Below are 27627 nucleotides of genomic sequence, written 5' to 3'. Positions count from 1 at the left end.
ACATTTTGGGTTCAGTTGCAAAAAAAACATTATTTCTCTAATTGACCCATAAGAGTTAAATGTTTCGATATCTTTACATTTCTTTTTTTATTCATTTTTATTAATATCATTTAAAAGAAGTGTGTCTTTGTGGCTCTGTGAAAGGTTTAAGCATATGTGTATTTGGAAAAGAACAAACTTAGCATTATGTATATCTTATAAGGCACCGTATGAAGTTTTACAGCCTAGGAACAATATGACTATTATTCCTTTTGGTAACACTTCCCTTAAAGTAGTCATGCATAATGCATTATAATGCAATCATAAAGTTTCATAAACACGGCTGACATTATAATGCATTACGAACATATCTATTGTGCATTATAGATGAGAGCTTAATAGAGCATTCATAATGCGTAATAAACATGACTATAATCTGTCATGCCTTTACAAACAGTTATAGCCGCGTTTATAATACTTTATTAATGCATCATAAGGTATCTGTAATTCATTATGATGACTGCTTTAAGTGAAATGTTACCTTACTTTCTCTATATTATTTATTTGTAATATGTATTTATATTTCTTATACTTTTAATATGTCTTAGAAGATGGGGTGTATTTGAACAGTTCAGCATCAGCGGGAACTAAGGACAGAGTTTGAAATGTACATTCATCCCAGAGGGTGGCAGCAGAGTTCAACAGTGAGCTTCCACTCGCACTGATATTTCACTGTGTAGATGGGTGTACCATGTTATTTTTACACATAGCCAGCTGAATTGTTGTTTGGGGCAGCAAATCTACAAAGATTAGCCTCATTTCCTTACTTTAATTCCAACCATTTTATTTCAGATGTCTCTGTGGGGGTAACATGAATGTAAACAGCCAGAAAGCAGAAAATAATACTTCTCAGCCCTCGCAACAGTCTTCAGATTTACAGTATTTTGCTCAGTATGAAGTAATTAAAATCAGAAATAAATAAAAAAAATTGCATTTATGCCTATTCCCTAAGATCCAATCGCTTTACAGAAGGCAAAAACAGGGCAGGAAAGATGCCGGGGATATTTGCAGGATTTTGTGCCTAATTAAGCCAAAACCACAAAGGCAACACAAGACAAATAATTAAAAAATCAATATTGCATTAGTTATTTTAAAATAAATTCTCAATGGGTACTCTCTCTGATGTTCTTGGAGATCAGTAATATTAAATGCTTAAATAAAATTAAACACCTTGGCTGTAATGCCTTTATTGTAATTAAAGTGGCACAGTCTTGTCCCTGAAAATATAACAGATTACCAGTAAAGATAATTCCTGGAAGAACTATGTGTCTTCAGGATAGGAGAATCAACAAATTTACATTTGTTGAAAATCCTTCGTAGTAGTCTGTATGTATGCGTGCACACACTCAAAAAATATACATAGCTGCAGAAAAAATGAAGAGACCACTCTATATTTTTTTTAAATCTGCTTTTTAAAATCCCGGGTAATCCTGGTTCTGCTGGCAGGAGGCTGTGCTGAGCAGCAGGTTGCTTCCAGGTTCAACATTTCTAAGACAGCAGTACACAAGAATAAGGTGAAGCAGGAGACACTGGGAACGACCAGAAACCAGCCAAGTCAAGGGCGGAAGCAACATTCAAATGCCAGAGATGACTGTCAACTTATCTGACGGTTTCTGACGAATGGAAGGATGACATCAAATCACCTTCAGCAGGAATGGGAAACGTTAAGTGCAGGTCTGAAGTGCACTGCTAAGACAGTGTGTATCAGGCTCCTAGAAGCAGGACCAAAAACCCACGAAGCAAGGAAGAAGCCCTTCATTAATGAGAAACAGGGAAGAACCAGTTTGCAAAAAAAAATATATTATTCTCAGATGCACACCCATACATTGAGAAATGAGTGAAACCAAGAAATTGTGCTGTGGTCTCTTAATTTTTTCTGGGGCTGTAGTTATGAAACATCTCAATCCGTCTGTTTAATTTCTTAAGGTGTTTGTACATGTTCACGCCCAACATTGTAGTGTGACATGGTATGACTTGTTAAACAAGTAATTTATCATTGATAAGTTAAAAAATTTCCTTTCTGGGTTAATTTATTTTTATTTCCAAACTATTCAAATATTTGACGCTGATCGATATCTTATTAAGATTGAAGACTCTTGACTTTCAATCAGTGACCGGCAAACACAGTTTCTCTGGATTCATGGCCTAAATTGTACATACCTACATCTCGAAACGTATAAATGTACAAGTAAGAATGAAACTATGTTTTCTATGTTTTGTGATGTGTGTAGGGGATATATGTTCTGCATTAATTTGTGAAACTGGACGTTAGTGATGGAGGAATTTTCCTTTTCTAAAATAACTGTCTGCCCTTATGCTTGTTACGACAGAATCCTACAGCAAAGGGTGAACATGAGATTCTTTCCCATAGTTCATCACCAGGTTGAATGTTGCTGTTTGAAAAAATGGAAAAGATAGAGGGGTGTGGCCAGTAGTGAGCCTGTAATTCACGTGTCACTAGTCCTAATATAATTCTGCTCTTTAAATTATCATACATATTTACAATTGCTGAAAATATTAAGTTATTCTGTCCTGCGACGGTAGAGTCTGCACACAAAACACAGCAGAATAAAAGAAGCTCAAAAACAGTATAAGTCTCCCCATCCTGAAACCTTCACCTTTTTGACCCCTGAGTTTTGCTGGAACATTTTTGCTCCGGACCAGTGTCAGTGTCAGTCTTTGCCACGGTAGGTCACATTAGTGAAGGTAGAGGTGGCTCCTTTGTAGAGTGGATTGTTACCCTGAAAAAACAGAAAGGTCTACAGTCATTTCTAACATGATTGCAATTAATCTGTGTGCTTATTTTAGCACAAATTCACGAGAGCATCTTTACGTTAAAAAGATTAGCCAGGTTTACCTACGAAAGAACCTGTTACAGAGAAATCCAGATATGTTTCACAAGATGCTGCTGAATGTGAGGAAATCAGCATAAAACAAACAGTTCTGGTTAGCAGGAAATCCTAATTAGCATTGCCTAATATAAAACAAGCTTTTGATCCCTTAAGAATAGGCACGATTTTGTTTGTGAAACATGGTTAGCCGTACTGTCCAGACTTCCTCCCACATCTCCCGTCTCCTCATGGTTTACAACAAAACACAACAATAGTTTAATTTGAAAAATATATTTTGGATGTAGTTTGGATAAACTTTGGTACATTTATTTATTTTGCTTTGTTTTAAAAGTGTAGGCTACTTTAAATGTTACAGATGCTGTTTTGTACAGTATATCCTTTATTAAACCACACGTTTGGGGTTCCACAGCAAAATTCCCTTGTTTGCTTAAATCACTGTCTTGTTTCACTGTATGTGTGTAATGCTTTTTGTTTGATATATAAATAATTTGCTTTGAATGTGCATTCAAAGAGTAAAATAAAATAAAGAGTCTAGAGTAAAATGATTGAAATACTATGTGTACATATTCATCCCCTTGGGGATATTGGGTCATTTTCCATCTATCCCTTCTCTCTCTCCAAGAGACATACAGACACACATACAGGTGAGAGCAAGGATTCTAGTGTCACAGTGCAGGGTCAGCCAATGTCTAGAACCCCTGGAGTAATTGAGGTTAAGGATCTTGCTTCAGTGTCCAATGGCAGCACTGCTCTACCAGACATGGGATATCAACCAGTAACCTTCCAGTCCTGGGCACCATGAGTCCTAACCTGCAGGGTCACACACCACTGGTATTTGCATAGACGTAGGTGTTCCAGAGCAAGTTGTGTGCTCTTGCTTAGGTGGATTTCCACGTGGCACAGTCTCATTCGCTCAATCGGCCGTTCTCTCACCGCATCCCACTTGGCGCGGCTCCGCTCCTCCTCAAACTTAGCAAACTCGCGCCGGTCGTGGATGGTGACCAGCAGCTTCCAAACGAGCAGTGCCGCCAGGCCCAGGAAGAGGATAGCCCCCGCCACGGACAGCAGCACCACCAGGATGTCGGGCCCCTTAGGGCAATCTGCAAGGCAGGGGGAGGGTCCACAATTCTCAGTCAAATGGCATCTTATTCTTGGTACTGACCTCAAGTCATTTGATGGCACTCAGAAGTGAACCCTTTGGTCAGATGGAGCGTAAAAACTGGGAGGGAGTTGCTTTTGCTTTTGTCTTCACTTCCCTCCACAGTCATCAAGAGTATCTAAGTGGAACCATGTTTTCCTTGTTTACATTTCTCCCTTCCCCTCCCTCCCCCTCCGCGGATCACCGATGGTGGTGTGTGCCATGTCAGCTAGACACCCAGAAGCTGAGATGCCATTTACTGCTGTTTTACAAAGGGAGGTGTTCTTTCCTCAAGGCTCTGCCTCTGTTCTGCTTAGCCTAGGCCGGATTCCACATGTGGGCCCATTAGGGGGGTCTGCCTTACAGATTCTCTCCGCAGGAACTGCTTCTGGTTCAACCCTAACTGACTTTTACCTCCGGCTTAATTGGATGGGGGGGGAGTTAAGCATTAGACTAGAGAAATTAAAGTTGAAATGCAGACCATTTGCTAAAATACAGGGCTGGCATTTCTATGAGAAAACCCAAAGCAGTGCACAAGTCCAAGTAGAAAATCTTTATCTTCAGAAACTGTCAAAATACAAAAAAAAGGCCACATTAAGTCTCTATGAATTCTATATCTGAAGACACCTATTAAATAATCGGGATTATAGCATGTTTTGTTTTATATCACAGATTATATAACTTCCATAAGAAGTTACAGTGCTTTCACTGTGCTGCATAAACACTGTGCTGCCAATATTTGTGAAAAAAATATTATGAGTTTCACTGTTTTCTATACAGGATGTAGGAACTGGAAGTGATACTGTAGTGCTTAAAGACTTTTTGCAGGCTAAGTGTTCTTTTGGTGAGAGTGTCTTATTGGCCTGGCTCCGCCCCCTCTTCCTGCTCAATTTTACTCTGAACTTGTAGGTTTAACAAGCAGTTTGCTCCTGCTGGGACAGTAGATTTTGGCACTACACTGAGTGTGTGGGGGGGTATATTATGGACCCAGGGTGGGAGGGGTCCAGGATGTTTGAAGATACATTTCAGTGCTAGAAATTTAAACACGATCTCATCCGTGGGATGATGCACACTGTGTGTGATAGTGTGTGTATGATGGTGTGTGTATGATGGTGTGTGTGCTGGTATGTGCATAAGAGGGACACAGAGAGACACTCTACCTGGCTCCTTGACCACAAACAAGATGGACTTTCCGCTGGCATCCTCGTAGTACTGGAACCGCTCTACACAGTCGTTCTCATCTTTATATGTGCAGTTCACAGCATTTTTGTCATGGAAAACTGAAGGAGAGGAAAGCAGGCAGGAGAGGAGAATGAGGAGTGGACAGGGGGAAGGTGGGAGACAGCAGAACGTTTTGGACGTTACCAGAGAAGTCTAGAAGCTTCACGCCCACAACAGCCTCTGTTTAACACCCCAGGGAACCCAGACAGACCATTAACAGAAAATGCGGCAAGAACAACTCATTTATATAAAGCCAGTGCGACCATACACTTTGTCCTGAGGCACATTCAGCCTTTAATTAAGTTTATGGGCTCATGAATGGAGCCAGGGGTGAGTACTGAGGCCACAAACACAGGGTTATTCTTAAAGAGGCCAGAGAAAATCCCACATTTTTAAAAATATAGTTTTGATACAAAAATGAAGATATAAACATATTTGAGATGTTTCCTAAAAAATTACATTGGGAAAATGAAAGTTTCTGTATGGTGCAATGAAATCTCAAGGTAATAATCATTGTGAAATAATTAGTTTAACGATATATGGCATCCTTGGACCTGACAAGTAATGTCATGCTTAATACCACGAATCAAAAGAGTGTAAGAAAAACTAAGGGCTTAAAATCAAATTGGGCAATGTACTGATGATCTAATGACGTTCCAGGATGGAATTTGCAGCATTCCACTCACCTAAATCCTCCACCAGCTCGATCTCATCCCGACAGATCCGACCACAGGTGCCCTCATCTAAGAGCTTCCCTCTTTTGAAGTGCTTGCACTCCACACATTCCCTGTGACCAACATAGCCGTCAGTTTTCCTGGCCTGTGTCGTCCTCATCAACGGACACCATAGCCGTCCAATCAGATCCAGTCACTGACCGCGTCTCAACATTGATAGGTTGCAGTTATTGTGCTACCCTTGAGAAAAATACTTAAACCTGAGCTGCTACAGTAAAATCATTCAGCAGTATAAATTCGGAAAAATTGTACAGGCAAGCACCTTTCAAAGAAACATTAATTTAAGGAGACACTGTTATGGTGGTGGGGGGCTGGTGGTGGTGGCTGGAGGCTCAGAGAGTTAGGTCTGTGTTCCTGTCATCAGATGGTCGCCAATTCAAATGCCATCCTCCACAGTCACAAGTACGCTGGGCCATTGACCAAGGCCCTTAACCCCCCAGAAATGTTTCAGGGGTGCTGGACAAATGGCCTGACCCTGTGCTCGGCCCCCTGCTTTCCAATCAACTGTGTATCCGTGTGTATGTCTCAAAGTAGAACAGACGGCATATCTGAAGCATTCCAATTATACTTGTGCAAATGGCAAATAAAGCTTCAATTCATTTAATTTAGTGACAGACAAAAATTAAATGCTTCCTTATGGAGAAGGAATGATTTTGGCATAAACCCAACATGTGTCAAGTCCTCACTGGAGGGTAGTCAGGGTAGCTGGGTCGTCTCAGAGCAGCATCGTGGGTAGGAGATGTTTTTGAGGAAGTTACAGGGAAGAATGATGCACTGTGTTGGTGCTCTTATACCCCCCCCCCCCATCATAGGCAACAGGCTGAGGACTCACTTTTTGAGGGTACAGGCATCGGGGCAGGTGGGGCATTTGTCGCAGGTGGCTCCGTAGGCACCTGGTTGGGTGCAGTCGCAGCTGCCGCAGAGACACTGGCCACGGCCACTGCACAGGAGGCCCAAGCTGGACATGCAGGTGTCTGTGCGTGTGGAGCAGTTGCAGTTCTCACCTTTCCAGTCGGCATCACACTGGCAGAAGCCACAGGAACACTTGCCGTGACCTTGGGGAATGAGGATGGGAGGGACGGCAATTTCAGAATGATTAGAAAACAAAATATAACGAGTGCTTCGTTGCCAGCCTTTTTGCCTGCAAACGCTACAGGTGATGAAATCCAGCTCACCCAAAGTGCGCTGACCAAGTCATGGGTTGGTGCTGATGTTAAGGGCTGTATTTCTGGCTTAGTTTCTGCTTTGACAACTTTTTTTTTTTCGTTAAAAAAAGCTTATCATCATTTTCGCATTTGTCACTTGCCTTATCACCACGAGCTATATTTTTTCAAACTGTTTGCCTTTGCAAAACCCAGATCTCTAGCCTGCAGGATTAACTCTGTCATTTCCTTCTACCCATGTGCGTCTGTTAACTGTACTGTCTTTGCGAGCTTGGCTGGGAACGCCAGCCTCAGTTTCTTCCATGCAGGATAACAGCACACGGCAGGCCCAGATAAAATGCTACACAGGAAGAGGTCCGATGCTCCCTATTGGCCTCTCATTCCCATGTTTCTGACTGGCTCGCTCTGATATCAATGAAACTTATCACAACTTCCTGTGTTTTGCACTAAACCTGCTACACGCTAAAGTTAGACGCCGTTATCAGAGGGTCTTCTGAACTGGTTAGTATTGACCATTGTGACAGCACTGACTGTGACATCACCAGCTGCAATGACAATGCAGAATAGCCTTTTCAAAGAGTCTTTTTGAGGGAAAAATCCTTGTGGCTGTAGAGTGCATGAAATACAGACACATAAAAAAAAATTAAGCTGTTAGTGTATGGGCATCCAGCATGAAGCTTTCGACTGTATGCAATAGTGATTCACAAGCTTCTTGTTTTAACATGATTGTAGAGGTCTGACTAACCACCTCAGCTCAAAGTTTCAATGTTATCTGTTATTATTCACAATAGCTACGAGTTTAGTCTGATTGGTGACCTGTACATTTTTATGTAATGAATAATTTAATATTAAATACCACTTCTAAAGTAGATTTGGACCACTAATAAAAGAACACTCATGGTTCAAAATGACAAATTACACACTAGATTACATAGGTTAATGTTTTTCAAATACCAGTCCGAACTACACACCTAGTGCAAAGCATTTGCTTGTGCATCAAATTATGCTTACTAAAAGATTAAGTTGTAATTTTTGTGAAAGAGCTGGATGCTGGATATTAATATCAGCCTTTAAAAGGAACTGTGATATTACATAATGCTGTAATGCCGCTGTGGCCGCAGCCTCTCCTCTTCTGGCCTGGTGCTGACCTCACAGAAACCTCTTTTGTATGAAAGGTAGAAGCTACTGGAAGATGAGAGATGAAATTCAAGGGGGATTCAGAGCAATGGAGTTAGAACCCCTGAGGATAAGATGGACACTCATCCTCATAGCAGTAACTCTACAGACGCACATGAAAATCCAGTCAGACAGGGGACCAGGCCGTCACAGCCTTCAAGGGTGTCTGATCCTCCAGGGGGTGACAAGACTGCTGTACAGTAGGCCTTCCTTCTGTGAACAAGCAGCAGCAATGTTGTTAAAACACTTCCTGTGAAGGCAGAGGATTCTATGGATGTACCATCCATCCAAGGCCGTAACTTTGGGTTGAGCATTGGGGGGTTGAGGTTGCCACCCATTTAAGGAGGTCCAGGGGGTTGTATTGGCTGGTTTTGATTATTGGGGAGGTGGGGGGGGAGTTAAAACCCCAACCCCCCCATAATTTCCGCCCATGCATCCACCCATCCAGCTTTCAACTGTTTATCCAATACAAACTTATGAGCGTAATGAAACCTACCCCAAGCAGCATAATACAAATTGCAGGGCACACACACACACGCACACACACACACACACATGCACATTCACACACATACACACGCATAACACGCTATGGGTAATTTAGATATGCCACTTCACCAAGCAGCATGTCTTTGGACTGCAAGAAAAAAAAAAACAGAAAATGCACAGACATAGAATGTGGACAGAATCAGAACCACAGGGACACCAGCACAGCCCAAACCCTGTCTTCACTTGGTTTGCACAGGACAATGTTTTATTCTGAGGTACTGAAGTGTCATTTTATTCTAAAACTTCACAGTCTATGAAAAGCTTGGTCCCCACAACACAACTTTGTCATTTATGTTCTGCCCTCAGTGAATGTAAGCATCAACACTGTCAAAACACAGCCCTAGTACAAGCAGTTGTACCAATAAAATTAATTCTGATTCTGACTCTGATTATTACTTTAGAAATATTAACTAGCATGAACTGTATGTGTCGGCTACACTCTGGTCCTTTAACAACAATTTACAGTCATAGTGAATTATATGTATTTAACACGTACTGTTTGCTTATGTATGTCATTGTCTGTTAGCTATGCCAATTCAGCTACTTACAGTAGCTAAAGGTCTAGCCAGATGAAAACAAGGTAATATAAATAGCCATCCCTAACGACCTATTTACTACTGAGTCACTACAAAAAAAAAAAACTACCACACTTTCGTCCCTGGGGAGGGCAGCCTCTTATGACACAAACATACACTCTACACCATAGTGCAATGTTCCTGCAGGAACCAACGTGGTGCGGTCGTCTTAATTACAGGCTGCAGTGGCTTCCCAAAAGAATAAAAACCATGGTGTGTTGTCATTGTCAGTGCCTCCCACACGATGTCAGCAGCGGGATGGGCTAAGGGTACTAAGTGAGCATCATCTGGGCGAGACTTTGGTTTTTCATACCAATTTGGAGTTGGGTGGATGCAAGAGTAGCCTTGTGAAATGTTCTTGCTCCCTGAGGGATGCATTGTTTATGCCACAAAAAAAAACAACAACTCAGTGTTGATTGAGCCAGAATCTCTATCCGGGGATGTAAAATTAAATTGTTGAATTAGGGAAGGAGGAGGAATGTGAGGAAATAAAATTAGCAGGATGGGGATAAACATTACACTGCAACCAGAAGTATGGACACCCATCTGCAGGAGGACTGACAGGCTCCCCTCCTCCGCATTCATACCTAAATGAAATAATTTACTCTAACCGAGTAGCACGTTACCCAACAGCACTTTGAGCTGTAGTCTAAGCTTGTTTAACAGAGTAAGTCATTATTTTAGTGAGTATTTGCTAAAGTAAGTCATTGTTTAAGTAACAACTGGGTTGAACAGTAATAGGAGATCGGGGGTCTGTATCACGAAGCAGGATTTTTTACTTGTCGGATTTAAGGTAGACTGGGCTGAACATTAAATCCGACAAGCTATCCGGCTAAGCAAGTAATCCAACACTCAGTATATTCTGGCCCCAGGGTTCCTAGCAAAAGTAACATAAAAAGCATCCATTCATCCATCCAGTGGTGTTGTGCCAATCAAATTAGGTAGGTGCTTATATTTTATTGTTTTAATGTTCACAACTAGGATTGTAACTAGTTTGGCTCAACAGAATGCAGAGATATCAGCTATGCAACCAACTTCATTCCAGGATGCCAGATTGGACAACATCTTCCTCACAACCAGCCATATGCTTCTGATGTGTGCCACTGGGCACTAACCAGCTTCTCTCATTCAAACCACATTCTTATTCATACGTTTCTGCTGACCTTGCTGTTACGGATGCTGTGTGTGGTTGGTCTGTGTTGGCTTGTTTTGAAAGAGGGATTACGCAGAGGTTCAAAGGGCAAGTCAAAAATAAATGAAAGAATGACCGGAATGATCAGCCAACTCCTTAAAAGTTAGTCTCAAGGCAATTCATGACATCATTACTGCTCACAAAAATGTAGAGCTATAATCAAAATGCACAATAATATAATTTTTTTAATTCCTTCCATCTTCCATAACTTCTTCTCTACCATAAAAGTTATGTTGATCTTGAAGCCTCTATCAGGCAGCACAGGGCACATCCCATAGAGGATGTGCATTCGTTGCAGGGCACACACTTAATCCTTACTGGAAATTTCTAATACTTTTTTTATCACTGCATGCTTTTTTCAATGTGGGCCTAGAAAATCCAAAAAGGGAACCACATGGGCAGAGAAGAGAACATGCAAACCTCACACACAAGGCTGGCTTCAGAACTGCCCACAGAGCTGCCCACAGAACTGCCCTCAGAACTGCCCACATACCGTGGCGGTGGTAGACTATGGGGTGACCAATGTCAAGCGCTTATTTTCATGCAGAAAATACATTCTGTGCACAAAAAGCATTATTTAATGGCGAAATCAAGTAATGCTTCACTGCATTTTGTCTTCAAAAGTGTAGACTTCACTTTCTTTCGTGTACAGAAATCGAAATTAATGTTTCATTTTGATTTCACGGACAGAAGGCTGAATGGATCTGCTGTCATGAATAAAAAGAAAATCATTTCGTTCAGAAAATGCATTTTGTAAACCAAATAAATTAATTTTGTCTACAAAATGCATTTCATAAGTGAAAGAAAGTCATTTTGCGGACAAAATGCATTTTGTCAGCTAAATAAAATCAGTCATGTACAAGATGCAATTTGTGAGTGAAAGGAAGTCATCTTGTTGTTTCTGTGGAATCATGCAATGCTTTTGTGGAACCATGAAATGCATTTTGTCTTTTGCTGAGTCATGAAAGGTACGAAGTACCTGTGGGGGGAGTAATACCTTCCAATGACCAGAAGGTGGAGTGTCACCTTTGATTTTGCAGTCCTGTGTAATTACGTTTAGCTTGAATTAAAATGCAATAAAAAATACAGATAACTTTTACTGTTGTATGTACTCATTAGTGTCACTATATTTATTACATTTTTAAAATTTCTAACCCAAACCAATGAAAAACCTCAGTGCCGATTCCCTCCAATTGTAGGCTATGTCACTATGCCACTTTCCTCTGAATAGCACTGTCCCGATAGCTCAGAACAGACACATTGGGTTGGCTGTGTACAGAATGCAACAATAAAATGGTGACTATGAATGAATTAATACAAAGAGTCACAGACAATCTACAGATTGTCATAGAATCAATGGTGTCGTGAACTGCAGATGAGGCTACAGTTACTCAACTCACTCTGCAGAGTGTTCAGGGGGATCACCAGGACTGGACTGAAATATGCACTACTAAATAGTCAGAAATAGTTATATATACCTCAATATATAAAAACCATTTCTCTGTAAGATTAAATACTAACCCTCCTGCATTATCCCCCCCGAGCTTTCGCTGAGCCTTTTAGTGGCATTTTATAGAAAAATAAAAACAACAGGAAACCAGCCTTGTCAGATAAAGTCAAACTTTAACCCGTATCACCATGTTTCCTGGGTTTTGTGGCATGTTGAGCTGCCAAGCAGAAATGTGCAGAATCATTATATGTTTAACAGACAGTGCAGTTTCTACTGGCTGTGCATCTTCATGCTTTATTACAAATTTATGTCTTGTGCATTTCACCTCTAGCCATTTTTATAGGTGACTATTGCCAGGGGCAATGGGAATATGGGGTAGACCCCCACCACCCCAAAAAAACAATAGTAAGAATTATTATGAGCGTTTTCCTTAACTTTTATTGTGAATCCACATATTATTTAGGCCAATTCGCTGTGCATGCAGAGTGCAAGGACAAAACATATTGTAGTTGCCCGCAGGATTAGCGTATCCCTGCATGCTCATGGGCCGCGTGTATAGCCAGGGTTCCCGCTGCCGCTCGTCACTCTCGTCATTGACGAAAACGCAACCCATGGTGACGAAGAAAAAACGGCATCAAATCGTCACTCTGGCGAATTAAATTTTCAAATGACAAATTTTGAATTTTTGAAAAGTCGAATTTCATTTTTTCCCAATTTTCAACCGTAGCACCCGTAGGGCCTAATCAAAACTGGCCCGGCGCCCCGGACACACGATCGTCGATCATCCATGTCAAATGAGCATGGGCCATTCTAAAAGTAGCAAATGTTATCGATCGGTGTGGGGACATTCTAAAACGCTTAATGTGAAAACGCTTAATGTGGTTTAATGTACCAAAATAGCGACCAATAATCACCAAATTTCGCACACACACATCTGGTCATAAAAACTTTCACCTGACAAAAAATCTAAACCGAAATACAAGGAATATGGACTTTATTTTACGTTAAGCGTTTTCCCCTCCATTGACGCCCATTATAAGGAAAAGGCTTAATGTAACTTAAAGTACCAAGACAGCCACCAAAAATCACTATATTTCTCACACATATATCTGGTCATAAACACTTTCACCTGACAAGAAATCTAAACTGAAATGCTAAGAATAAGGACTTTATACTACGTTAAGCGTTTTCCCCTCCATTGACGCCGATTATAAGGAAAAGGCTTAATATAAAATAAAGTCCATATTTCTTGTATTTCGGTTTAGATTTTTTGTCAGGTGAAAGAGGGAACACTGGCTATGCTTTTGCCTGGAAGCAGCCCCAAGCCCGCCAGTGGACAGAATAGGGGTGATGGAGCGAGAGAGAGGTGCTGCCCCGTACTTGTTAGAGGCCTCGAACCTGTGCAGTGCATCCTGCAGATGCCCCTGCCAGCTCGCTGGACCCCCACCCGAGATGCCAGTGATGAGGGAGGGCAAGAGCTCCGGGGGCCTCCGCCAGCTCACAGTGAGAGCTCCGGGGGCCTCCACCAGCTCACAGTGAGAGCTCCTGGGGCCTCCACCAGCTCACAGTGAGAGCTCCTGGGGCCTCCGACAGCTCACAGTGAGAGCTCCGGGGGCCTCCGACAGCTCACAGTGAGAGCTCCGGGGGCCTCCGACAGCTCACAGTGAGAGCTCCTGGGGCCTCCGCCAGCTCACAGTGAGAGCTCTGGGGGCCTCCGACAGCTCACAGTGAGAGCTCCTGGGGCCTCCACCAGCTCACAGTGAGAGCTCCTGGGGCCTCCGCCAGCTCACAGTGAGAGCTCCGGGGGCCTCCGACAGCTCACAGTGAGAGCTCTGGGGGCCTCCGACAGCTCACAGTGAGAGCTCCTGGGGCCTCCACCAGCTCACAGTGAGAGCTCCTGGGGCCTCCGACAGCTCACAGTGAGAGCTCCGGGGGCCTCCGCCCGCTCACAGTGAGAGCTCCGGGGGCCTCCGCCCGCTCACAGTGAGAGCTCCGGGGGCCTCCGCCAGCTCACAGTGAGAGCTCCTGGGGCCTCCGCCAGCTCACAGTGAGAGCTCCGGGGGCCTCCGCCCGCTCACAGTGAGAGCTCCGGGGGCCTCCGCCCGCTCACAGTGAGAGCTCCGGGGGCCTCCGCCAGCTCACAGTGAGAGCTCCCAGCCTGCCAGCAGCAAGGAACCAATACAGGACCTCAGCTACAAGTGTGATCCCCAGCAGGTCGAGGCTGCAGAGGCAGCGTTTCTCACTCACGAGGAGGTGTGTTGCACTATGGAGGCCCGGCTTGTTCGAGAGCAACGTGAGCTGGATGAGCGGCGGGCGCCGAGCAGGCAGGATACTGAGCGGGCCAGCTGGGAAGGCGAGCGTGACCGCCAGTCAGAGGCAGCACTGCACGACTGCAATGAGGCACGTCGTGCTTTGGAAGACCAGCTGGCCCAGGAGCACAGCGAGCTGGAGGAACAACAGTGACGGCTGCGGGAGGAGGAGGACAAGTTCCGGAAGTTCTCTTTGGAGGGGCGGGGACTGCCTTTCGGAGGAGATGCAGGTGGTGATACGTGAGGAGGTGCCAAAGTTGAAGCAGGAGGCCGAGGCCGCACTGTGTGACCACAAGGAGATGTGCCGTGTTCCCGAAGACCAGCTGGCTGAGGAGCACCGTGAGCTGCAGGGTGCAGTTGCGCAAGGCCACTCGATCCTGGGATTTGGAGGGGCAGCAGGTCCCTTCTAAGCCACATAAGTTGAAGGGTCAGTGGTCAGGGGAACCTGTCATGCCAGCACCTGCCAGTAGCTAAGCCTTGCCAGTGCTCCAGTGAAGGCTTCGTCCCTTCATTGGAGACGCACCAGTAGGACTAGTCCCAGAGTTGAGGTGAGGACTGGGGGTGGTGGTCACCAGGACGGCCGACCTCTGAGGAAGGGGCAGTATAGCACCAGTGGGATAAGCAAATCCCAGCATGGTTACTAGCCATGTATATAACTCTGTGTATGTCTTGTTATAAATAGCTGTCTGTGTTTAGTGTAAATACTTGTTGTACTCCTGATAGGCCTGTGTGTTACCCTGTATATGTGTAATTCTGACATACTCCAGTACTCCAGCTGTGTGAGCCTTCCCCTCCATTATGGGACCTCCCTCTGTTTCCCTGCTACAGTATGTGGTTATCAGAGTGTTGTTGCTATTTGAGTGCAGTCTGGAGGGCCGGAGTCCTGCACATTTTTGGGTTTCCCTTCATTTAACACACCTGATTCAACTCCTTGCACCTCCTTGTGCTAATTACCACACAGCCCTTGAGCTGAATCATTTGCGGTGGAACTGGGAACGAGCTAAAGCTACACAGGGCTCCAGCCATCCAGGACACCCCTGGACTACAGTAAAGAGCAACTTTGTGTAAAACCGTGTTGCTTCCTCTTTTCGCTGCTGCTGTGATGCTTTGGTCTGTAAGCCTGTATCAGACAAACTCAATTTTCATATGGATCAGTTATTTTTTTTAGATATGTTCAGTATTGAAGTTGCAACCTAAACAGTGTTAGTCTTTAATGAAATCTTTATTACTCTAAAATTATTTTTAAATCTTTCTTACATTGCATCCTTTCATGATATGACTATGGCTGTGTGCCCATTGCACCCGCTGCACGCACAGGGCAAATCCGGTCCCCCCCCCCCCCCATGTCAAAATCTTTCCAACACCACTGACTGTTGCTATTAATTACTGCTGCCTGGCAAGGGCGTGAAATGTATCATTTGAAGCACATGACATAAACATTACTTCGCTAAACACTCGATTCTGATTGGCCAGTAAACATTCTAATGTTTCCTTCAGCAATGCAGCTTTGATAATCATGCTATAGCCCTATCATGCTGTTGCCTGGGAAACAAAACAAGAGGTGACAAACCAAAACACTAAAAATGTGTTTTGGAGATTGTCTTCCTTGAGAAGAGAAGAAGGACTGGACTCTGTAAAGCCTGAAGGCACCACTGTTAAACCTGAATCCAGAGTGGCAACCTCAGAGAAGAAGAACTTAACTCCTTGACTGTACACCTGCACGTTCAGGCCTTAATTTCCCATTTTAACCTTTTCAACAGTGCAGTTAATGGATATGTACAGTTACACAAGGCTCAGAGTCTTTCATATTAGCTTGTTCACTGCTGTCAATAACAATTTCATCTCGCAGTATTATTAAAGTCCTGAACAATATAATTGAGAGCATCCATCCATCTTTCTTCCCAGGAAAGAGAAAGCAAATGGCAGGGGACACTCTGGGCAGGATGCCAGTCCCTCACAGGGCACAGGGCAGGGGACACCCTGGGCAGGATGCCAGTCCCTCACAGGGCACAGGGCAGGGGACACTCTGGGCAGGATGCCAGTCCCTCACAGGGCACAGGGCAGGGGATTATTTTTCTAAATCCATTTGGTGATTTGTCCATTATTTTTGCACACATTTCTGCACTCACTAAAAGTGAACGTCCAGCCAATTGCTTACCCAGTATAACAGAGGGATGAAATTGAACATATATTTTTTGCCAATAATAGAAACTCTCCAGCAGAGTTTTTATTGAGACTTAAAAAGAAACTCAGGAAAGCAGCTTTATCATGAAAAGAGGTGGAAGATTCAGGTCCAGATAGTACAAATCCAGACCACGGTTTTGTTTCAGCTCGCTGAGTACTCTGTGAATGTGACTCTTTATGCTGAAATGTTTGGTTCGAACAAAACCTTGTTCTGTATTTGTACTTTCTGGACCTGAACTTCCCACCTTTCTAAATAAATCACCAAAGCCACTGATGCTAAATAGAAACTCTACAGTCACCCACCATCGCCAAACAGCCAATCAGAGATGCAGTCGCTGTGACATCACCCAGCTGGGATGCCATGTGGCCTACCTGAGCAGAGCTCGCCCTTGTAGCGCAGGCAGTTGAAGTCGTCACACTCGCAGAGCTTGCCCCACACCCTGCCAAAGTCACTGCTGTGGCAGACGCACTGGCCGCAGACGCAGTCACCGCGGCTGCTGCAGACAGGCGCACTGGGGCTGGCGTTGCAGTGGTCCTGCTCTGCGGGGCTGTAGTCACCCTCCGCACACTCACAGCGCGGGCCCAGCCTCCCCGGGTGGCACAGACAGATGCCACACTGGTAGGTGCCATTGCCTTGGTTGCACGCCGGGCTGGATTCTTGTGCTTGCGCTTGGCACTTGCAGTCGCACTCGAAGTCCACGGTGATCTGCAGTGCGTCCTTGAAGCCCACCGGCTTTATGGTGAAGGTCTTGCGCATGTCCGTGGGACAGCTACGAGCGCGGGCCTCCACACTGAATGACACCTGCAGGGATTGGCGAGGGCAGGCCGCAAGCAAGCACGTACAGCAGCGGTGAGCGGGCAGCTTGAGCTGAGCAAAACACGACTTCCATTCCCACGCAGTCGTCAAAATATACCGAGGTGGTTGGTGAAATATACCGGACGATTCGGTAACTCCCCAGAATGTTTTCTTTGTAAATGTAAAAAAGATTGGAGACCACTGATTTACAGTGATATCTGACAGGAAGAGGTGGGCCCATTTTCTTGCATTTATCGTGTTGGTGGCGAGTGAGGCATGCAGGTGAGTCAGAGAGTCAATGAATGTGCTGAGTTACAGACATGCTTCTGACTGGTGGCCGGAAGTCCCAGCCAGACAGTCATCTGACACCAGCAGAGGTGAGTCAGACAGAGTAGCCCTCTCCGACCTTTCCACCGCCCCACCCCCCGAGGCCTCACATATTAGCCAATACAAGCATGTTTTGCAAAACATTATCCCCAGATGCTGTTTTGTCTGCATAATGTACATCAGCGACGTCAGTCAATTGTGACGTTTCAGCTACGCACTGCACACACTGCACACACTGCACACAGCACCGCTAAAGCTTAACCAAAGCTAAATCTTCTGCCTCACGTGCTTGTTAGTTGCACTTATCGGCATGTTTGCGATTAAATGAGAAGTGGAGGAAAGGATAAAAGTCTTCCTTTAACATAATTTTGTTATTTGTCGTTTTTGGAACCAGCAATGGACAGGTTGGTGGAAAGAAACATGATTGTGACAACGGAAGGAAAAAAAAAAATGCGAAAGCCATTGCATTTGCAGCGGTGGCACAGGGCCAGGTTTAGGTCGGCCCTTGTATTTCCATAGCAATCAATCACTAGCCCAGTGCTTACATGTAATGCGGTTAATAAAACCCAGATGGTCCTGGTTGGACTAATTGCCTTGGGATTTTATAGGGTTAGCTGGGTGGGTTTTCCTGCATTCCCCAATTTTTCAGCGGGTTTTCTTAAAGGGGCCTTGACCTAGTTTTGTGTTGGGCCTCTACCCCTTTAAAAAATTCCTTTTGTTTGACTAACCCCGCTGCCCCACCCTCTGCTGCTTCTATCCGGTCCATGTTGCCGACCTACGGCCCACAGCCCGGCCCTGCATTAGCTAATGAGCCGCCATGCCTGTTGCTTAAAAGTCACCGTTTGGACGTATGATTGAGTGCGACGGCCGCATGGTCTGACTGATATTAAGGTGACTGTTAGGAGCACTGAGCAGCTTACTAAGGCGAAAGGCTGCTCTGTGCAGGTGTCGTGTTATTTGTGATTATGAATAAAATAAACGGTAGGCGGCTAGCATGAGGTGAGAGAGACGAACATGAGAATAGGGAAATGAAACTGACGGTGTCTCCGATCTTGAGGCCAGAGCAGGACCTGATCCCCGGGATGACCTCCCCGTTCAGGCAGGTGGCGTTAAAGGACAGGGACAGCTCCTCCGGCACGTCCAGCAGCTCCAGCTCCACCTTTGAGCGAATTTTCTATCCCAAAAGACGACCATTTTAAAACCGCAAAAATAATATCGCTACACAATAGAGATCAAGTGGACAGTGGACACTTGTGTTAAGTTTATAGGCGTGTTACTATCAGTGCTGAATTTTGGATTATCAATCCATCCATCTATCCATCCTCCCTCCCATGGGTAATTCATGTCAGGATCACAGGGTCATTTAGGATTTGTTAATATCACATTAAATATAACTTATATTATTAAATAAGCATTTATGCAAAGGGGCTTACACAATGTTACACCATGTTCTTTACATAGATAAAGGAGTCCCTTTCTAAGGTACAGCAGCACAGTATTTGAACCAACTGCAGTTTAGTGATGGTCCTGCTCCTTGCGGTGCAGTCTGTCACATTCATTTACATTATGGCATTAGCTCTGTTTGCATATGCAATATGTCAAACTGCCATGTGTAATTTGCTGGGGGGTGTGATTTCAGATGCTCTCACTCTGCAATTGCCCCTTGCAGTTGCCCCTTTCTGTTCTGCCCCAGCAGCTGAGCTCCACTCACCGCGTACGCATCCAGGATCAGCTGGATCACGTTCCCCGAGTCGTCCGACAGCGTGCCCACAGTGGTTCCTGGAATCAGCTCGCTGTAGTTCTGAGCAGACAGAAGTGAGGGAAGGACAAGGACGCGGCGGGTGAGTTTGTGTGGCATGGAAGCTGAGTCACCTGTGTAAGGACTAAAAAAATGCTGAACGATACTCCACAGCCGTGTCTTTGGGAAGTAGGGGGGATATAGTCGGGGATTCCCATCTGGTAAAGGGCTGGGGTCTTGATTAGAGAGAGAAAAGGGATACATTTGCGGGGGTGGGAGGGGAGCACACCCACCTGGTAAAGGGGCACCACGTGGTTGGTCACAGCAAATATCAGGTTGATGTTGTTCTCTGACATCTTCTCGGTTATCAAGGCCAAGGAGGGGTAATCCTGCACGGGGAGACATGGGAACAGCACGTTAAACATAGCTGTGTGTCTATTTAATCCGCCTGGCTTTCATCCCCATTTTGTCACATGTGCGGGCATCAAAGGGACGCTCACAAGCGTGGTCGACATGTTGTAGTTGTTGTCGTTGCCCATGTGACAGCGCCCGTCATTAGGCTGCACAATTCCTGCCAGGCGGCCGTCCAGCGCCACGTGGGTTTTGGCATCCGTGGTGAACACCAATAAGTGGGAGGCACCCTGACGCCAGCCAATCTTCTCCTGAGAGCAAAAGGAAACGGGAAACATCTCAGACCTTCATGTTTCCATCTGTGGTGTTATTACTATACCGGCCCAGCACCCATTCACATGTCAATTTATAGTGTGTTCTATAGTTTGCAGTCTGACATTTTAATTAAGGTTATGATAGATAGATAGATAGATAGATAGCTAGACAGAGACAGATAAACCACCAGAAATTGTTCACATAGATATAAAGAAGGAAATGAGATACTCTTGTTCTTTATGTATTGTGTTCCACTGACCTTTTGAACCCTGACTACATGCTAGTAATCACCACTAGCTGACAACCGCGGCTCTACAATGCAGTCACTCCTAACTGATAACAGGTAACCATGTGACGTGCAAAGCAAACACATTCAAGGAAACGTGAGGGCGAGTTAAAAAACGGCGGGTATTGTGCCGGGAGCGTGTCACCTTGCAGACGGCGGCCTGGATGATGGCATCAAAGCCGCCTTCGGGGGCGTCCCTGTTGCGGGACACACGCTGTTTCTTCACCTCCTCCGTGAAGCGGCTTACTTGCTCCGTTAGTGACAGCACGTGCTTGTAGCCGAACTGAGGCAGGCAGGTCGTATGAATGCTGCGGTGACCGTGGGGAGGAAAACAACACGTTTGACAGGTGCTGGCTTAAAGCATCCTGTGGCAGCGTGCTGTCTAATGATAAACAAACAAGAGTCATCTGGTAACAACTAATGTATATCTGTTGCACTGGTTTAACTTATATCCTGTTCTTACAGCATCACTGAAGAATTTAAGGTTCGAGGCGGGGGCTGTGAATAAAAGCCAGTACAGTTTCTTATGTAAGATCCAGTTTTGCTTGTGTACCACTGTGTATCTTTCACCAAGACATTTTGTTTGAACCGTGCAAGCTAAATATTTAGGTGTACAAATGGGATAGAACAATACTTTTGTACGGTTGTGAAATACTGTTGTACTGCTGTGAAAAGAGACTTAAAACTATTGAATTTTGAAGGTTTTCGAAGATCAGAACAGGACGTTGGCTGATATTCTTCCAAGTAAATCCTGGAAAACAGCCCCACTCATTGAGTTCACAATAACTAACAATGGCCCCATACCTGAGGCAGGGGTTCTCCACGGCCTCCTTGGGGGAGATGTACATGTAGGGGGACATGGGCTTGTCAACAAAGGCCCCGAATCCCATGCGTAGGTTGCTGGTGGTGTGGCCCATGGCTAGAGCCAAGTCATTGCCCAGTGAGCGCAAGCGGGCAAGGTCATCCTTCATGGAATAGGAAAGGTCCATCAAGTAGTAGAGGTCCACAGGGTAGTCCTCTACCTGTCGGACCTTCACAGTGAAATGCTGCGAGTCACCTGCAAAGGGTTATGGCATCCTCATGAGGCCCGGAAGGTGATTCAAAAGTGTGCAAGTAAACCGGGACAGAGCAGACCATACGGACTCAGATACTTTACTACGAAGACAGTCATTTGTTGTGTTTGTTGTGACATCACCAATATTTATATATATATATATATATGCACATTTTGAATATATAGTTTCACATGCCAGTAGGAATTGGACTCCTGCTTCAAATTGAAATGAAAGGGGAGCCTCCCCCCATTCACAACGTGCTTAGTAATGCTAAGGCCATCTTGCCTCCTTGGTCTCTTTGCAAAAATGCATCTGCTTAATCAATAATTAAAACTGGCTGTTGCAGTCAACCCACAGTTACAATAATGTTTTCTGACAAACAGCAGTGAAATCATGAAATAGAAACTGGCATAAAAGTTTTAGCATCAAAACGGATTGTGACTTCGTGCCATGCACTTTTTATAGATAGAAAACCACAGAATCTTTTTATGAACATATCTGGTGAGGTCATTCGTAGAACCCTCAGTTTCGTTTTGAGTCTTGTTGATGCCAATCTTGCTTTTATTTTGTATATATATATTTTTTTTTTCAAAATTGCTTGCATGTCTGGATCTGGATCAGAGCTGCTGCTTTTAATTAAAAGCACTTCGACATGTTGCAAGGAAGCCAAAGTGACGTCATTCTGAGCACTTAGCTCTTGAGGAACATACTTGATGTGAACATCTTCCCTAGGGATGACTGCATATAAAAAATGAGAGAACTGTAGGCAACTAAAGCAAGCTGCAAAGGATAGCAACCTCTGCCAGGCCACCAAAACAGATGCGTGTGACATAAACATTTACACAAGTGTGCAGGATTCAGCTAGCTAAGTGACAAGCTATTTAAACTCCACCACCCTTCATCTTGTTTGTATCCATGGCAGTGTATCCCCATTCTGGATAGCCATTTCTTCAGCATCCATTAGACAAAGTGAAGCGAACTAATCTGAATCTTACACATGAAAAGCAACACTTTTAAAGTTAAGATCAGCTTTTGCTGATGTGGTTGGGAACGCTGTGCCTGCGATCGGAAAGTTGCCAGTTCAAATCCCAGTGATTTAAGCAAAGGCCCATGACCTCCAGTTACTCCAGGGACTGTCTGACTCTGCTTTGTCAAAAAAAAGTACACCATTTCAGATAAAGCATCTGTTACAAAAAAATAGATAAATATATAATAGCAGAACCAGGCCACAACACATATGTAAAAAACATATGAACACATATGTAATTTTCAGTCCCCACACAGGGAAATTCAATTTTTATAAAAATCTATAACTGCAATCAAAAAATTTTAAATGCCAAAAGACTTATTTTATTTGGTTACTTATGGTTTGCTGATTAGTCTTCCCCATTGAAATGAATGGAGAGTCCCCACAAAGATATAATTATAGACCTGTGTGCGTGTGTGTGTGTGTGCATGCGGTCATGTTTATATTACATTGTGTCAACCAAATGTCCAAATGTCCCCACAATGTGATAAATACCAGTTATTTTGACCTTGTGCAGATATTTTTTAGTCCCCACAAGGGGGAAATCTGTGACTGCAATCAAAAAACTGAAATGGCAAAAGTATATTTTTTGGTTATTTAGGGTCATTATTATTATATTATTATTATTATTATTAGTAGTAGTAGTAGTAGTAGTAGTATAATCCGTATAATTATTAATTATTATTATTATTATTATTATTAATAATAATAGGTTATGTCCATAGTAGACATGAATGGAGAGTCCTCACAAAAAATATAGATATTTTTTAATATAATTTATATTTTATATAATATATGTGTTTGTATGTGTGCATGTGTGTGTGTGTGTGTGTGTGAGCAGCCTCACCTGGACGCAGGGTGATCTGTAACTTCTGAGGCCGAATTTGTGTGACATCAGCAGCTGATGTGGAGGCTCTGTCGCTCAGGGGCAGGTCCTCATTCACCTGCAGCCGGCTGGACGGGAATTCCAGGGCGTTTGCCCTGCACCCTGCCGCCACCAGGTTCTCCCTGCGATCACAGCGGGACAAGCTCGCGGTGCCCTGTCCAAAGTCCTGCCACAGTGGAGCAAGGGAAAGTGAAGACTGTCATCAGGGAGGATTCTCACTGACAGTGACAAGTAAAGAAAAAATTATAAACGACAGGCGTCAGGAAAATGTAAGAACAAGAAGCATAGATTTTTTTTCTTTATTTCACCTCAGTGGCAAAGTAATATTCTAGTTACAGTAATGTTCTGTTTTTGGGGGGTTGGGTCATCCTTATTTCCAGAAAGCTTAGCCAGAGAACATTAGAAAACACTCATCAATCTGTGGTGAGCTCACTACCCATCAGAGCCTGCAGTGCACAGTTGGGGAAAAGGGCGCAGCATTTTCCCACAGAGACTCTAACTGCACTGTCACACAAAAAATACATCAATGGCAAGACTGTATCGAAAGGCACAAGTGTCCCTGGGAATTCTGTGGACAAGCTTCCCTCAGCAGAAAGCTACGTATTTCTGTTAGGAAAAAAATAAAGAAAAAAAAAACTGCAAAAAATTCCACTTCTTCTCTGTCATGGCCTCCTAATTGGAAACTTACTGAAAGAAAATTCTCTCTCACCCAAAAGGCTGGACTGGCCTTTGACTTATTAGTTATTACCAAAGTTACAGTACCCAGTGTTCCTTAACTTTACAGTACGGCACTTTTTAAAACTTCTTAAAAACTTTTTTAAACTGTCACGGTTTTAGTACTTCTCGATGCAACCACCAACACCAGCAAAGACCTTTGGACTTCTATGGGGTGAAACTAAGAGGCTGTGTTTTAAGTCATTGACTAATTTTAGTAAAAAAAAATGCATCTCGACTTTTTTTTTTGCTTGGTTTCTTTATTATGTCTCTCTTGTACAGTTGAAATTGCACAAAACTGAGAGAAAAAGTGGATAAATCTGAGAGTCTTTGAGCAACAGTTGAGGATCACCAGCCTGGACAGATTATACAGGGAGGGACCACATCCTCTCAGATGAATCTTTACTGCCTTGCAGAACCAAGCATTTAGTACTATGATTCACTCATTGCAAAGAAGTGAAGTGCTTATACTCTGTGGTGCTGTATACTTATACTCAGCCAGCACCTTTGTATATAAGTGCGTGACAGGATTGATAATACTAATTCAACACTCTGAGTGTTAACAAATTTTAGCAGTGCCCAGAGTAACACTACTAGTGTTAAACTACCGCTGCCGATTTTTATGGAAATCTGTTTTACGTGTTTGAAAAAAAGAAGAAAGAAATACAAACAAACCGAGACATCATGTTACATCATATATTAAAATGCAGTGCTTTTTAAAAATCTGCAGTCACTTAACATGTCAAATGCGAACAGTTTGGGTATAATCTTACACTCAGTCCATGGTTTTATGGGAAATTGTGTGGAGGTAGCATTATAATATCCGGGAGAAATGAAGAGGGACAAAGGACAGGAGTGTTACCCTCCACGGCTAGAAATGGCGGTTGCATCCTTACCTCCTGGAAGCACCAGGCGCAGTTGGCATGGACAGCCAAGCACTGCTTACAGGTGCTGACCCCTCGAGATGTGCAGATATTGGAGCCTAAGGGAGGATAAGGTTTCAGCATAAGAACACAGCTTTGCTCCACCCAAGTCCTTTTGGCAACCCATCATTCCCCAAAGCAAAGCTCATAATTGTGTTTATGTGGAGATATAGGTACAAGGAAGAAGCTGCAGACCAGGCAGTCACACCTGGGCAGGCGAGTACCAGCAGTGTGGTAAGGATCTGTCATAAGAGTCTCTTGTGCAATGCTAATACTGTAAATGTTGTAATTGTGCAGAGACTGAGATGTTGCTGAAAACCCACAAGTAAATGATACACGTACACTATGAGAAACCTGACATAACAAGTCCAGAATGATCATCTCCAGCTTCTTGCAGTGTTTCACAAACAAGTAAACAAGTAAGCAGGCAATGCATAGGGGAATAAGAGAGGTACACTCAACAACCTGGGGCGGGGGATGATTCCAAGGGCCCCTGAGTGACAAGGGGCCCTAAGAAATGGAATATATTTGGATTGGTCTGGGTTGGGGGCCTGATATGATATGATATGCCTTCCAAAATCTCTAGCTGAGACCCTGACATAGTTGACACAAAACTCTTAGGTGCTAAGAAACAGCTACTCAGCTGGCCGGTTTTATACAGTACATCCATTTAACTGGATGAACCTCCGGAATTTCCCTCCAGCTGCTCTCACAACTTTATCGCTAATCATTTAAGCAATTGCAAAACGTTCTACAAACAGAAGAGGAAGATTCACATTTCAGTTATGCATGTTGAAATTCTTCCACTTTAGGAGAACTGCAACCAATCCAAAGCTATATATTGCACTGTCTAACATTTTCTGTTCCAAGCTCAAATGATGTAAATGTGATGTAAATATACAGTACAACTATATTTAGGACGTGAACGAACATTCAGACTAGAAGTTGGTTCCTTTTGTCTTTGTCCTTTGTTTTTAAATGAACCCCCTCAGTATGTTTAAATAAACACTGCCCATTTTCCCTCTCCACTATCCATATACTCTCCCTACCACTCCATCACACCTCAATTCACTGTGCATGACAACCAAACTGCTGCTCTCCCTCCTCCACATTCCTTAAACGGCATCCCGCTCCTGCATTGCATAATCTTCTCCTTGGTTATCGCTACACCAGCCTACATTCTTATTAAGGGTATAAACAAAAACGATAAGAGCCATAAGTAATAAAAAACCTCATGTTCAAAAGTTCCTGGAACCAGAATACACAATTCTGCCGTGTGCTCGGTGTCTCTCTCATAAAACAGACACTCTAAAGACTTCCCGGTACTCTCTCGTTACTGAATTGTCATTTGTTAGCTTGATAAAACGAGCTACATAAATTCCTTGAGGCATTCTACATTATGTTTAAAAGCACACGTACATTAAGTGAAATGGAAAGTAGGCTATTATGTCCACACTTTTAAGGACTAAAACCTAACATTCGAATAGTATTCCTTTCCAAATTTAACCGACTTACTAATTATTATGAATTAATTTTAAGGCTTATCGTGCTAATTACAGAGCATTGTGTTTAAATAAACATTTGTATGCATTCTTTTCTATAGCTCTCTTCATATTATTCATTTGCAAGGCAATGAAATGTGAGTATAAAGTATGGGTTGCATAATGTAGACAAGGGCACAGATTGGGGTATGAACGGTAGCGACGGGTCCCTACCATTATTCTCAGTACCGTGTGTGTTTGGGGGGACGGGGGATTCGGGGCTGATTTGGCCCTTACCAAAGTTGAAACCAAACTTACGCCCTAGCATGTAAACAATAACTACTATAGGCGGTTCAAGACCCTATTCAGGGGTGTTTTATACCCCTTAATTTTTTTTTTCTAAACCCATTTAGCGAGATCGTCCCGCATTTTCATATACTGTACCTTTCTTAGCCCCAGTTCGGCACACTGTGTTATAAAAACAAGTTTTATAAAACTTAAGTCCATCACAATTACCAAATAGTAATATCTTACACAACAAAGTTTTTCATTTCTAAACATCCAACTTCATGATACAGTCATATTTCCCATACCAGCCACTGCTATTGCACGGAAACAAGTTCATCACGTAGAAAGACTCGACATCCATATAAGGGCTTGTGCATTTCGCTATCCCAATTAAGAGCTTGCATTCCCACTTCGTGGATTTCCCCATGTCCATTAAATAATACAAGGCATATATTTACGTGCTACACAAGTCATGTCAACGAACCACAGCGTGTACAAATAATTCAAAATATACAAGCCCAAAAAACATACATATATGTTGTCAAACCCATGCTAACTTAAGAAGCTTATGATGATTACTGTTAACACAATAGTAGAATTTCAGCGGTTTGACTTACCGAAACCAGGCGATGAAGCAAACAAAATCAGATAAGTTATACAAAAGCTGAGCTGATGCGTCAAAGAGTTCATAGTGAAAGCGATACGGTATGTCAGAGTTCCCTCTGCCCAGTGCCAAGCCGTTAATCAGGACAGTCTCCCGTTCCCTGTCACTCCAAATGACTGCTTCTACATTGGAATCACTGAACAGCAAACAACCAAATTTCCCAGCGGAAAGTTGAGTTGACCAGAAGGGAGGGA

The 27627-nt window shown here is 43.6% G+C and overlaps 1 protein-coding gene across 1 annotated transcript; it reads right to left on the bottom strand.

Annotated features, from left to right (window-relative positions):
• Window positions 1–806: 806 nt before the first annotated feature.
• On the bottom strand, window positions 807–27627 carry LOC111856113 (integrin beta-3). The gene is made up of 15 exons (XM_023835789.2): window positions 27387–27627; window positions 24974–25059; window positions 23325–23529; window positions 21200–21452; window positions 20541–20703; window positions 19944–20105; window positions 19737–19832; window positions 19417–19506; window positions 18745–18879; window positions 16955–17384; window positions 6817–7039; window positions 5937–6037; window positions 5190–5309; window positions 3825–3991; window positions 807–2780 (listed from the first exon to the last, which is right to left on the bottom strand). The coding sequence occupies exons 1-15, from the start codon at window positions 27457–27459 to the stop codon at window positions 2712–2714; spliced, it is 2373 nt and encodes a 790-aa protein (XP_023691557.2). The 5' UTR covers window positions 27460–27627; the 3' UTR covers window positions 807–2711.

The sequence above is a fragment of the Paramormyrops kingsleyae genome, chromosome 5 (genome assembly GCF_048594095.1).
Source record: "Paramormyrops kingsleyae isolate MSU_618 chromosome 5, PKINGS_0.4, whole genome shotgun sequence".
In the NCBI taxonomy this organism is placed as follows: Eukaryota; Metazoa; Chordata; class Actinopteri; order Osteoglossiformes; family Mormyridae; genus Paramormyrops; species Paramormyrops kingsleyae.
The sequence above is the reverse complement of the archived record's forward strand: the minus strand, read 5'-3'. Positions and strand labels throughout refer to the sequence as shown.

Excerpts from the sequence above, each read along its gene's own strand:
- LOC111856113 (XM_023835789.2), bottom strand. The coding sequence starts at position 27,459 with ATGAACTCTTTGACGCATCAGCTCAGCTTTTGTATAACTTATCTGATT. Across the intron at positions 21,453-23,324 it reads ACAGATCACCCTGCGTCCAG|GTGACTCGCAGCATTTCACT; the intron begins GTGAGGCTGCTC and ends AACCCTTTGCAG. Across the intron at positions 20,704-21,199 it reads GTGGAGAACCCCTGCCTCAG|CATTCATACGACCTGCCTGC; the intron begins GTATGGGGCCAT and ends CGGTCACCGCAG.